This window comes from Hippocampus bargibanti, linkage group LG14 (assembly GCF_051943395.1).
Source record: "Hippocampus bargibanti isolate YZ-2025 linkage group LG14, ASM5194339v1, whole genome shotgun sequence".
Taxonomy (NCBI): Eukaryota; Metazoa; Chordata; class Actinopteri; order Syngnathiformes; family Syngnathidae; genus Hippocampus; species Hippocampus bargibanti.
In genome coordinates this window covers 7,187,314-7,199,606 of record NC_142747.1, presented here as the reverse complement: position 1 = coordinate 7,199,606, position 12,293 = coordinate 7,187,314, and the positions used below count along the sequence as shown (strand labels likewise).

The 12,293-nt window shown below is 43.1% G+C and overlaps 2 protein-coding genes across 7 annotated transcripts; both read left to right on the top strand.

Annotated features, from left to right (window-relative positions):
• The first annotated feature begins 487 nt into the window (after positions 1-487).
• Positions 488-7,810, top strand: ccnp (cyclin P). Of its 3 annotated transcripts, XM_089013853.1 has the most exons (10): positions 488-578; positions 890-1,140; positions 1,523-1,675; positions 2,215-2,308; positions 2,402-2,574; positions 2,723-2,821; positions 3,722-3,877; positions 3,956-4,114; positions 6,833-7,011; positions 7,079-7,810. In XM_089013853.1, the coding sequence occupies exons 2-10, from the start codon at positions 1,090-1,092 to the stop codon at positions 7,302-7,304; spliced, it is 1,290 nt and encodes a 429-aa protein (XP_088869979.1). In that variant the 5' UTR covers positions 488-578; positions 890-1,089; the 3' UTR covers positions 7,305-7,810. The 3 variants fall into 3 exon arrangements, with proteins under 3 accessions (XP_088869979.1, XP_088869981.1, XP_088869980.1); XM_089013855.1 differs by lacking the exon at positions 1,523-1,675; XM_089013854.1 differs by lacking the exon at positions 488-578 and having other exon boundaries at positions 795-1,140.
• A 133-nt stretch (positions 7,811-7,943) lies between these two features.
• On the top strand, positions 7,944-12,071 carry LOC148888125 (uncharacterized). Of its 4 annotated transcripts, XM_089014384.1 has the most exons (6): positions 7,968-8,180; positions 8,420-8,531; positions 9,214-9,267; positions 9,452-9,627; positions 9,794-9,969; positions 11,081-12,071. In XM_089014384.1, exons 4-6 carry the CDS (start codon positions 9,453-9,455, stop codon positions 11,840-11,842), a joined length of 1,113 nt encoding a protein of 370 aa, XP_088870510.1. In that variant the 5' UTR covers positions 7,968-8,180; positions 8,420-8,531; positions 9,214-9,267; position 9,452; the 3' UTR covers positions 11,843-12,071. The 4 variants fall into 4 exon arrangements, with proteins under 4 accessions (XP_088870508.1, XP_088870510.1, XP_088870511.1 ...); XM_089014385.1 differs by lacking the exon at positions 9,214-9,267 and having other exon boundaries at positions 7,970-8,180; XM_089014383.1 differs by lacking the exon at positions 9,214-9,267 and having other exon boundaries at positions 7,974-8,180; positions 9,448-9,627.
• The last annotated feature ends 222 nt before the right edge of the window (positions 12,072-12,293 follow it).

The following is a 12,293-nucleotide window of genomic DNA, read 5'->3' as shown; positions in this document are numbered from 1 at the left end:
AGCCTGCATTTTGAATCAATTTTTCTCTTACCTAACCTTTTCACCATTATTCCGTTCTCTCTTTGACAGGAAGGTTTACAAGAGAAAACGGATCTGGGACCAAATAGAGCGCCAAACTGAGCGCACCTGAATGTACCACCGGACTCCCCTCCACTTCCTCATACATCACTTTCTTGTGTCGCGTCGCATTGTGACTGACTCCTTTAGCGTTCTATTGTGAGCAGGCGTGCTTGTATTGTTCAATCACAATTATAAACAACATACATTGATTAAAATAGGAACCGATAATTATCGAAAACCGACCTTTGACTTGTAAAATGATTTTTTATTTTTCTGGAGGCCAAATGGGAAAAAAATCTGATAGCATCTCTGGTATTGTTCAGGGGGCTGGGCCAAATGTGCTGATGGGCCGAATACGGCCCGCGGGCCATAGTTTGGTGACCCCCTGCTCGACAATGTAGACTCTACACCGTAGAGTATCTAATCTCTAAACTGTTCCAACGTTGGACAAACAGTGTAGAGTCTACACTGTTTGTCCAACGTTGGAACAGCTACGATTCATATTATCACGATGCCCCGTAAGTATTCCACTTCATCCTTACTTGAGTGTATGTGTATGTGTGTGTGTGTCTGTGTGTGTGTGTGTGTGTGTGTGTGTGTGTGTGTGTGTGTGATGTCGATTTTGACTAATCACGTGATTTTGACTTCAACCGAAGGGAAACGAGGGAGTTGTCGGCTCCCTCTTAAGAGCCGGCTCCAGTCGTTCACTTCAAATAACTAGTGTGTTGTCCACCCTTGACCAAAGAAGATATATACAAAATATACATTATGTTATATGGCCACTTGATTAGTTATTATTGTCGCAATTATTTTTCAAATCTAACGATAGGTGAGAGCGGATGTCGTCATCATGCTCCGGGCCAGTGGCGTCACCAAGCCAATCATTCCCGTCGAGGCCACCTGAGAACCTTTATAATTGGAGTCGGTGAAAGCGACCGATGGCGTCTCTTCGTGTTACAGGCCTCCTTCAACCCCTGTGCGTAAGTAGCTGCAGTGGACCGGCAAGGAACTTCGTTTCCGGCTGTGAACATGGCCAGGACCAGTTTCTGCGACTCCAAACCTCTGCTGGACTTACACAAGGTTAGCTTGGACTCGAAAATACACGTTAGGAATAAATTAGTTTCGTCCCCCCCCCCACAACCTCCACTGAAAATCACAGAATTTTTATGTTCCTTGTCACTTGTGTGATTACGTATTTAAGTTAAATCCTAAACTGCACTTAATCAAGTGATATCGTTGTCCGTATCCCTATTATTGCATGAGTTGTGTTTTCCTCCATATTACTGACTCGACAATGGAGGGTATCTGAAAACAATTTAAAACTATGATGCGAAATTGGCTTTCTCAAGGCAAGACAATATTATCTGGATTGGTACACATAAGAGAGCCAGTAGTGCAACTTGCATTCATGAATTTAATTTGTAAAAAATGAAACAATCCTCTTGTCTCTTATCTGTTTCAGGTGGACGAGAGGCGAGGCCTTGTTAGAATTTTGCCGACTGTCTTTGGGCCCACAGATTGCTGGCAGACAACGGAAATGTCAGATTCAAATTTGGTGGCTGCAAAGAGGGAGCCAGAACCCAGATGGGTGTCTGTTCTTCCTTCACTCTATACTGTACAGAACTTAAATCCATCTTATAATAAAATGTCTTAAATGTGATCAATGATTTGTCTAAATTCCAAACTATTCAATTCCCTCCAAAAAATGGGTTTTGAAATAACCACCTTCCGGGTCAAACTGTTGCCTTTCAGGTTCCATACAAGTCCCCATATAATTATTATTACATAAATAAATACATTAATGTTAATGTTTGACAAATCTGGTGTTATTTTTAAAATATACATCCATGTACTGCACTTTAGAGTACACAGAACTTATTTTTTTATATTCATGCCAAACATCTCTTTCAGCCAGCCAGTTACTGTTTAGGTTTGTCACTTCCTTTTCTGTTGGCCTTTTTTATTTTTAAAAAGTTAGCTGGTGCAGTTTGAACTGAGTTCTCTGGCGGAAGGCAGACTCAAGTCTTAATATTTTCACCCAGCAATTTGTTGTGACTCGGATTGATTTATTTTTTGGGTGGTGTATGAATTGTGTGCTTCCGCTGGTAACCAATAACCATCTCTTTATAGAAGACTACTTTTTCCTCTTTGCAGGACAGGATATTATTAGCCAAAATGAATGGCATCTGCGTAGGGTTCAGTGATGAGGTGTGGGCCTTCTCCTCTTCCAGCATCGGTCCTGCCAAAGGTGTTAAAACAAAATAGAGATCATCTGTTGTTGAACGCAGCACTCATTCACATGTACTTTCCGCTGCGTATCCACCTATCGATCCACATGCAGCTAATGGATTTTTGGAGGAGCTTTTGCGTCATTGCCCTCAAAGACTGCAGTGCCTCCCCAGCCTCCAGGCCCTTGTGCCCAACCTGCTGCGCCATGAAGTGGAGATTGCCCTCGAGAAGCTGGACCTCACATGGGACCGCACGTTTGCGTGGGAAATGTTCTTAGACATGATGGTGAGGCTGAGCTGAAAGACACACTATGCATTTTTGTTCAGCATTTCAAAAACAGATCCCTAATAACTTGCCAAATATATTAACATTTCCAGACCTCTTTTAACCGTAAGCGTATTTCAATGAAAGTTTCTTTCTTGTGTGCGCGCAGAGAAGTCAAACTTGCCACTCTTTGCCCAACGCTGAGCTGCCGCGACACTTTACCGATGCCACTCGAGCGATCCTGGTTGACTGGCTCGTTCAGGTCCATGTAAGTGACCAATTGTATTTATTGTTTCACTTATTTATATATTTATTTATATACACACACAGCCAAGTATGTCCATAATGCCACTTGAAACCCCGCAAAAATGGAATTATAACTTCAACTATTAACTCATTCACTGCCAGCTGATGTGCAAAAATGTGTCCACTCCAGTGCCAGGGTTTTTGTCATTTTCAATCAAATTGCAGAAATCGGAGAATATTGAGTTTTAGGATTGGATAAACATTCAATACAGTGTTAGAAACCTTAGACTCTCTTCTTTCATCAGGAAAAAGTTAATTCCTAAGTTATATGGGTTTGGCTGACCTTGAAATGAGGGTGGCTGTACAAAATGCAATACATACATCTTGATTTATATAGCGTTTTAACAACAGCTAAAGTTGTAACAAAGCATCCATAACAAAAATGCAAATGCTGCCCCCCCCTGGAAGGGAAAAACATTTCCAGAGGTCTGACCAGCGCTTTATTGGCACCCCCCACAAGAAAAACCAAAACCCGAACAAATTCGGGAATGGCGCGCGACGTCACAATTTTCAATTCCCGAATAAATTCGGAAATGGCAGCGATTGAGTTGAGTATGAATCATGCACCCGTTTTCTGTACGTTTATCCACTAGCCTTCCTGAAACGGAGAGTATCTATGAAGTTTTTTTGTACAAAGGTCAAGTCGGCAGTCTGATAACCGTCAAAATTGAGACACATAAAAGGTTGGAATGTGTCACTTTTTGAAACAGGGTATTGAGCTAATCGGAATCTCCCCATTATTCAAATTAATTTTTTCGCCATGAAAATTGCTTGTCATTGTCATTTCCTGTGTTTCCATCGAGCTGTGCAAAGGTTTTGCTCATACTGTAGATGTCAGCTGCGTGTGCACATTTCCTATCAGGAGTTGATGCATTTCCAAGAGGAGACGCTCTATTTGGCCATCCACCTCCTCAACCGCTCCCTTCGTCAGCTCAAAGTGACCACTGCCAACCTGCAGCTGCTCGCCATCGTTTGCCTTTTTCTGGCTGCTAAGAAAGAGGAGTGCCTCCTCCCTGAGGTATATGAACTGGAGCCTCCTCAGCTGATGGTCACTTTATTTGACCGTGTCCCCCGACCCCCACCCTACTTTCCTCAGGTGTCTGGACTGTGCCACCTAATGGACCATGCCTACACCAAGCATCAGCTGCTGCGCATGGAGCGAAAAGTCCTCAGTGGACTGAGGTTTAACTTGTCATACTGTCCCCCATTGCATTTCCTTTTGCTGCTCGCCTCCATTTCCCGTTGCAGTGCTCAGGTGACTGCTCATGTTTTATTTTAATTTTGATTAATATTGCACTTGTTGGAATATGAATCAAACCATTCGCACCCTGCCCGCCACCTTTTCCAGTTACCTCCCTCGGTCAGGTGCTACCGATCGATGCGCACCAAATCCAACATGCATTTAAACAGCTTCTTCCCCCTAGCCCAGCCATGGGCAAACTACGGCCCGCGGGCCACATACGGCCCGTTAGGCTTTTCAATCCGGCCCGCCGAACTTGCCCAAATTATAGTACAAACAGTGTCTAAAACTCATGACAAAAAGCTAGCGAACAACAGGGCAGATAACTGAAAAGTTGCCTGCCCCATTTTTCCCAACTTGAAGGAAAATGAGACCAATCCCATTAAGAAACATTGTCACAAAGTATAAAGTTTTTTTTTAAATCAAGAATGCACCAACTACAAATGCTACCTTGCTTAATTTACGGCAAATGCGCATGGCTGTAAATTTTGCTACAGTAGTCGATTGTCATTGTGGTGCACAATGCAACGTTTGCATTGATTCCTACGAGCCACTAAGCCCCTTTCATAAGTCTCACGTACACTTTACAGTCACGGTTTAATGTAAATTTACGTTTTGTAGCGTCACATATGTTGTTAGCTTCTTTTGAATCTTTCTTCTAGTTTGAGGTTCTGTGCATCTATTTTGGAAAATGACATGCAATTGCACGACTTTGTAACGCTTGCGAAAGTCCGGAAGAAAGAAGCAGGCTTCTGATTGGCTGCCGAGCCGAGTATGCAAATTTCAACTGCAGGTAGTCTATGTTTGTGTGCTCGGCGACGGTACACGTGTTTTGTTAGCGCGTGAAGGCGAGAGCGTCAGTGAGGAGTTTGTTGAGCGCGCGGTCAGGACAAACCATCTATGATTTGGCGGAATTTAACACAAGTAGGTATTATTGAGCTTGAATATTTCGTTGTGTAATAATATGTTTTGAATGTTGAAAGTGATTCCATTTTTCAATAAATGTTGATTTCTTTGCCCTTCGATGGAAACTTAAAAACAGACGCAATCTTGATAAATCACAGTGCATATGTTATTTTAATCTATTTCCATTTCCTCCTCCAAGTATCTGCGAAATAGTTTGTAAATGCCATATCTTGCATATTCCTTGAGACAAATTTATTAACTGATCAGGGATATTTTTCACATTTGAAAGACAGTTAATAAATTGGGTTGTAGTGTTTTTACTGTGCTATGAGGTTTGTACATACTACATTTAAAGGACAACCGGCACCATTTTTTGTTTTTGTTTCCCACTGACATCAGAAAAACGTTTTATAGCATCTAAAATACCCAAATCAGGCAGGCTGATATTTTTAGTTAAATGAAAAACACCAATAAAAATGACTTCAAAATGAATCCGGAAATGGCCAGTTTCAGAAGGTTGCTCGAGAATCAAAACAATGGCTTCAGATTCGGAGAAGATGTTTTCTTGTTCTTGTTCTTCTGAAGAGGAAAGCATAAATGTTTGCAATTGATTCTAGGAGTCCTCCCATATCAATTCGAGCCGTCAATGACAGCAATGTAGCACCCAGAAAAAGCAGAAGATTGCGCCCAAGCTCCGTTGGAAATGGGCTGATTTGTCAGCTGGGAATTTGTGTCAGCGAATATCAAATAGTTGTCTTGGTGCAACACACAACGATTCACCATGGCGTTATTTATGTGTTTTCCTTCTTCGCCATCAACACGGATTAACACGAAGTTTTCAGACTAAACAAAGTACCCAAAATGCATTGTATGTCGCTTTCTCGGTCAGGGCGGTCCAAACGTGACGTCACATGGGGATCGTCATCAACTCGAAAACAAGACTTCATATATTCAGCGCAAGTCTTAAAACGTAAACTATAGCTATATGCTGTGGAATCTTTGTAAAATACGCTCAGTCGAAGTCATTTGAAGTGCTTTTATAAATTATGGACATAACTTGTTCGGAGTATTTCCGGCCCAAACACTCCCTCCAAATGCTCCTGGCCCGGCCCCTCTGTCAAATTTTAGAACCCAATGCGGCCCGCGAGTCAAAAAGTTTGCCCACCCCTGCCCTAGCCATTAACGCTCTAAACAGTAACCCAAATATAATAGCACAGTGCCTCTTTGCAATTTTGTACAACCCTGTGGAACAGTATCCTGTTATAATCATTGTAGCGCCAGCTCTGTACTCACTCTGAACCACTGTTACTGACCTATATAATCTCCAGCACCAGACACTTTCAAGGACATCTGCATAACTGCACACTTGTTTTTTCTACAAATATGGCGACTGATCACTTTATAATGGTTCACTGATTTTCTATAACAACTGTACAACTGTTATCTGATTTTATTCTACCACTGATCACTTTAGCCTGATACCTTGCACATTGTTTCAGTTGTTCCAGAGAGGTACAATTTACATTCAGGAAATAGATTAGATTAGCCTTTATTAGTGTCCTCCATACTTATTTGCAATGTCTTTTTATGATTATACTAGTGCAGCCTGTTCTATCAGAGAAAAAATCCTTGTGTGTTCTACACACTTGGCCAATAGAGAGGATTCTGATTCTGAAGCAGCAAAATTGATTAGTTTATCCTATCTTTATTGATTAGTTTATCCTATATTTATCCATCCTTAGTGACTATTTTGACACCCCTGTTCTACAGTATTGTATCTCAGACTGCATATTAAAAAATGTCATCACCTGTGATCTGTGTCACCAGACGCTGTGGATGGCTCGCTACCTGCTGGAGTTGTCTCTCCTGGAGGGTCAGTGTGTGGGGTTCCTGCCCATGCAGTTGGCGGGGGCGGCCCTTTGCCTGGCCCGACAAGTCCTGCAGGAACCTCTGACCCCAGGGGGCGAGGCCGCCTGGTGTCTGGCCTCCAGCATCCACGCCGGCAGGTATGCGGCTATTTGTGTTCATATTGTTCATGGTTATCGTTTGAATCAGCGTCTGCTTTGGTTGCAGTGAGACCGTTCTACTGAGAATAATGCAAATTCTGGCCGCCGCTGCAGCCAGAGCGCTCACGCAAGAGACCTGCGCGACTTTTATAAAGTTCTCCTCCCCAGAAACCATGCATGTTAGCAGACACCCTGGTCTTAACAACGCATCAGTGCTGCTGAGCATGTTTACTTACACTTGTGTCTTAAGGCAAGATAGTGATGATACTCAAGTTCATCTTGACTCCTCCTAACCTGGGGAGGAACATGGGTGACTCGTATGATAACTAACACTGCTACTAGTCCAATGTTTGCACCCATTTTATGATCTAATATTGCAGCTCGTTTAGAAAATATTGATTTTTTTTGTATTCCTGTCTTTCCCCGTTGTTTTTGTAGAGAGAATGTAGGCTGTTTGAAATGGTTCAAATTTTAATGTAAAAAATAAAGTGTTTGCTGCAAACTACTTTTGTGTTCTCAAACGCAGTGTACCGCAATCGAATTTACAAATACCGCCTCAGCATGTTCAAGAGCAATTGTGCAACGTTTAATTCCATGTCGCGTAGGGGAAGCAACTGTCCTAAAATGACCTGAGCCGCAGTATGCGTGCTACGTTAGTGGGTTTGTTTACGTCTGCGCTTTTGACGGATCACGTTATATACTGACGACTTTCATCCCAACCTACGCTAACTCGATAGTCAGGTTTTAAATACAGTGCATTTGGAAAACGTTGACACCGTAACAGAATGTACCTTTACACCATGTCCATCACTTTTGGGTTGTTTTTGAAATATTTTTTTACTTCCGTCTTTGTTCCGTGGGCCAAGCTATGGTTGGTTCTTGTAGTTGTCGAGAAGACCAATGAGCGTTTAGCTCCTTGAGGCGGGTGGATGTGGGTTCAATTCGGGTTAGGCACCCGACACGAGAAAAACACCTTACATTTGTTCCAGTGGCAGGATGGCCAGCGTCTGACCTTGTGTGACATGCGCAGACCCAGCGAATAAAAATTGTATTCTGTTTCTCTGAACACTGGTCGAGTCGGGTTGACTGGCCACATATGTTCGACCATGTACTAATTGATATTTCAAAACAAAGGCTTTCCGAGGTGCCAGTGACGGATCAAAGTTCTGGTAAGTGTACCGTTAAGAGTACAATGACAACATGATTTAATTTGTAAAAATTTGTAATCGTAATGCGTGTGGCTTTTTTTTGGTATGTTTAATCGATTTTATTTTGAAATGGAACGAGTGAGGTGCGTTCAGGGAATTTTATCTGCCGGAGAAATCATAATTTGATTCACTCGTCCATATCAAACTGTCCTTAAAGCGACGATACAAAATGAAGATTTTCTATGCCCGAACACTGACAGATACTTTCCACATGGCTCTGAGAGTGAAACACGGCGTTATTCGGCGTCGTATAATCCAGCCAGTAGGGAGAATCTGCTGTGACTGTTGGAAATAACTGATTGACACCTGAAGGTAAGTTATGAGCTCGAGCCTACATTTATTTCATATTTTACACTCACGACGCCTGTCAGTAACACACAGATGTGCTTGTCGACTATTACGATCATTGTTTTTAGATGAGTGTGGTTGTGTTTGTGTGCCAAACAGAAGAAAGTGTGGCGGCTGTGAAGTTGGGTGTTCCGTAATAGGAGGAGGAGGAGGAGGAGGCGGGTTGGGCGGGGGGCGGGGGGGGGGGTTAACTTCAAGTACTTCCTGTAATTCATATATCAGCGGAGGGCATGAGATCACAACGGAAATGCAATCTTTCAGTCTGGGCAATTTGCCCCTGAAATAAAATTGCCAGTGTATGTTACCTTAAACCGATTTCTGACTCCCTTAGTAGTTGAAATAAAAGTCCTTGCAAGTCGTATTGTACAAAACACGTGTTGCCTTTTTTAAATCAACTTGAGTGTTACTCCTGATTCCAAACAGTTCCAAAATGTCCACATACTCTTTAGGGCAACTGTAATGTGTTCTCATAAATCGGGCTCATCACTATCCCTGCCCAAAGTTGTTGATTTAAAGTAGTCGATTTTGACCAAAATTGTCTTCGTCCCATGTTGAAGATAACATGGCAGGTGCTCACCAGGCTAACCATCGTGTGGAACAAAGAACTGTTTCGGCATGAGTTTAAAATCGGGAACACTTTGAACAGACCTGATGAAGACAAACTGGCGTGCATCTTCCTTTGACCGGTGACCAGTCCACTGTGTGTACCAGTGACCCACAGATAGCCGGAATATGGATTGGATTGGATATGCCTTTATTAGTCTCACAGTGGAGAAATTTACATTTCACAGCAGCAAATGGGATCCCAATGAGGAAATATTCTGTTAAAAAAAGGACAGGTGGGTGGATGATGAATAGCTCTTTGATTTGTCTTCCGAAGCCAGTATGGTCAAAGAAAAGCATGGCATTGGGGCGTCCAGTTCTCATCTTGCGAGCAGCAAGAATGCCAAGGAAAAGAGCAACAGTTTGACTCTGAGGGCGATGAGAGAGACCAAAGTTGCTGACGACTTCACCGAGCGTGCCTCCCGCTGCAGCTCCGGAAAAGACTCTGGCTACTCCGGTGAGTTGAAATAAAATACCTGTATAATAACAACATTGTCTTTTTTCAATTGCCGTGGACTGATTTTCACTAACATATTCAGTAGTTTATCAGCTAAAGTACCGTTCCCAGACCTTTTTGAGGTTGGGAATCGAAACGTCTCACAAACCAATGATTATATTTCCAGACAACGGCGCTTATTGGCGGCGGACTGATGCAGACCTGCAGAGTAATAAATATCAGGCAAGAGAGGTTGGAGGTGCGCCGGGGTTTGATCACAGCCAACCTGGCAATCCTAAATGGATGCCAAGAAGCCAAACAATCCAGCCCATCTACATCCTCAACCACAGAGCACTTGAGCAGGTAAAGACTGTTATGATCTTAAATGGAAAACTACTGTATTTCTTATTTTTTTGTATCATTTTTCTACACAAATAAAAAAAACATTATGTTGTTCCAGAGGATAAACACATTTGGATTATATTGGATTGGATTAGCTTTTATTAGTATCACAATGGAGACATTTACATTTCACAGCATCAAAGTTATGAAAGGAAGAGGAAAAAAGGAAACAAAGAAGTAGAAAAACAAAATACAGGAGTAGCTGTAAAGGCAGCCACTCTCGCGACGCCATCTTGAAGTCAAAACAATAAAAAATCTAAACAACAAATAATGTGACAACACAAAAGACACAGACAGTCATTCAATCTTAGACACAACAGCGTCCTTTTCACCAGTGGATCAGGGACGTCATGGTGAAATGTGCACGTCTGTTACAAGTTAAATGTTGAAAGCAAACATGAAGCTGTAGCATCCATTGATGAAGAGAAATAGTCTCACAGTAAATCTGCTTCAATTCCAAGGCGCGACAGTTTCACATACACATCGGCGCCCTGCGCTGATGCTCTTTCTTATCACGGGCTCCTCAAGTCGCAGACTGTCCAACAACACCGATATTTTGGCTGAACAAAGCAGGGCTGTGAAAATGCTGCCCATTTCAGGTGCAAAAAAAGCACAATCGCCCCAGAGCTGTCCAACGCTGTCAATCAAATGACACCGACATTCCTTCCAATCAAAAACGGTGCTGGCATAATCATGCTGCCGAAAAGGTGCAACCGCTCAGCACAGTCTCCTCCTTGATGAATGTCTGTCGTGGTCAAAAATGCTAAAAAACACTCCGTATCTGTTTCATACGATGCATAACAACACTAAGTGAGTAAAAAAAAAACACAAAAACAACAACAAAAAAGCCAGGCTCATGAGAGCACTTGCTGACGGCTGCATACTCGGACGCCATCTTGGACTTTAATGGGGAAATTGATTAGACAAAAACAAGAATTAGCGGAACTCGGAATCCCAGAATCTTCTGGGTCTTACAAAAGATTTTTTTTTGTTTTTAGTTGTGAACGTTGTATTTGGGCCTGGAAATCACAAGTTTTCAACATTCTTATTCTTGTCTTCTCAATCCCTCTAGATCCCAAAAAGTAAGCGGCGGTTTTGGACAAAGAGTAGCCGTGTCTCCACTGATTCCAATGCTGCCCGCAGGATCTTTTTCCAGCAGCCCAGCTTGATTCCCGACGCCCTCCAAATCCAAAAGCCTTTCTCCGAAAAGAACTGCCCTTTGGAGAAGAAAGTTACCACCTACCTACCCATTCTCAACTCCTACCCATGCATTGCTCCGCACCCCAGCAAAAAGCCACCCGATAAATCAGCGTCCAGCACTTTAACTCAGCCCTCTTCGTCATCCTCTCATCATGCTCAGGAGTCTTCGAATTCAGCACCTCGTAGTCCGTCCACCTCTGCGCTCGCGAACGGGGGCCCTCAGAAAAGCAGAAGCATCCGCCACCGCCATTTTTTCAACATCCTGCGGCAGTCTGGCCTGCTGGACATCACTCTGCGCACCAAAGAGCTTCTGCGCCAGAGCAACACCACTGAACGGGAGATAGCCAAGCTGCGCTGGCATACCGAGCTGCTCTGCCAGGCCGCCTGCAGTTGCTCAAATGGTACCTCAACCTGGCAGAGGGTACACAGAACCATGGTCGATTCCAAGTGCGATGCAGATCTGCAGTATTTGCAATTGCCGGCTCACAGAGAATCAGCTAGCCGTTTGGAGAGTCCTGCAAATGCGGCCTTGCGGAGCCGGGACCCATCAGAAACACAAAGACAAAACTGCACGCGTGTAGAACCGGACCCTGAAAAGGTCACCTTTGTTCCTCCTGATAGTTCCACTGGTTAGTGCGATTTGCCATGCCTTAAGGGAGAGAGAACGGCACTTTGGAGCAAATTTGTACCTGACAAATATAAAGCTGCTTTCTGGTTATATCAAAGCAGAGGGCAGCACATTAGACAAAGTCATCAAAATTGCAGTAAAAAAAGTGTGTGTGTACGCGCATTCGTGTGTGTGTGTGTGTGTGTGTGTGTGTGTGTGTGTGTGTGTGTGTGTGTGTGTGTGTGTGTGTGTGTGTGTGTGTGTGTGTGTGTGTGTGTGTGTGTGTGTGTAGTGGAAAGCAACTCGCATCCGCCTTTGTTAGACCAAGAAAAAGTTGATGTTCAGTTGTATTTTGTGGGAATTTAAATGATCTGTACAGTGCCCCTGTCATGAAAGCGTGACATAAATAAAGAACCGTTGTTTCATATTGCTCTAGTAACATTAAAATAAAGTTTTGTAACTGGTAATGGTCGACACC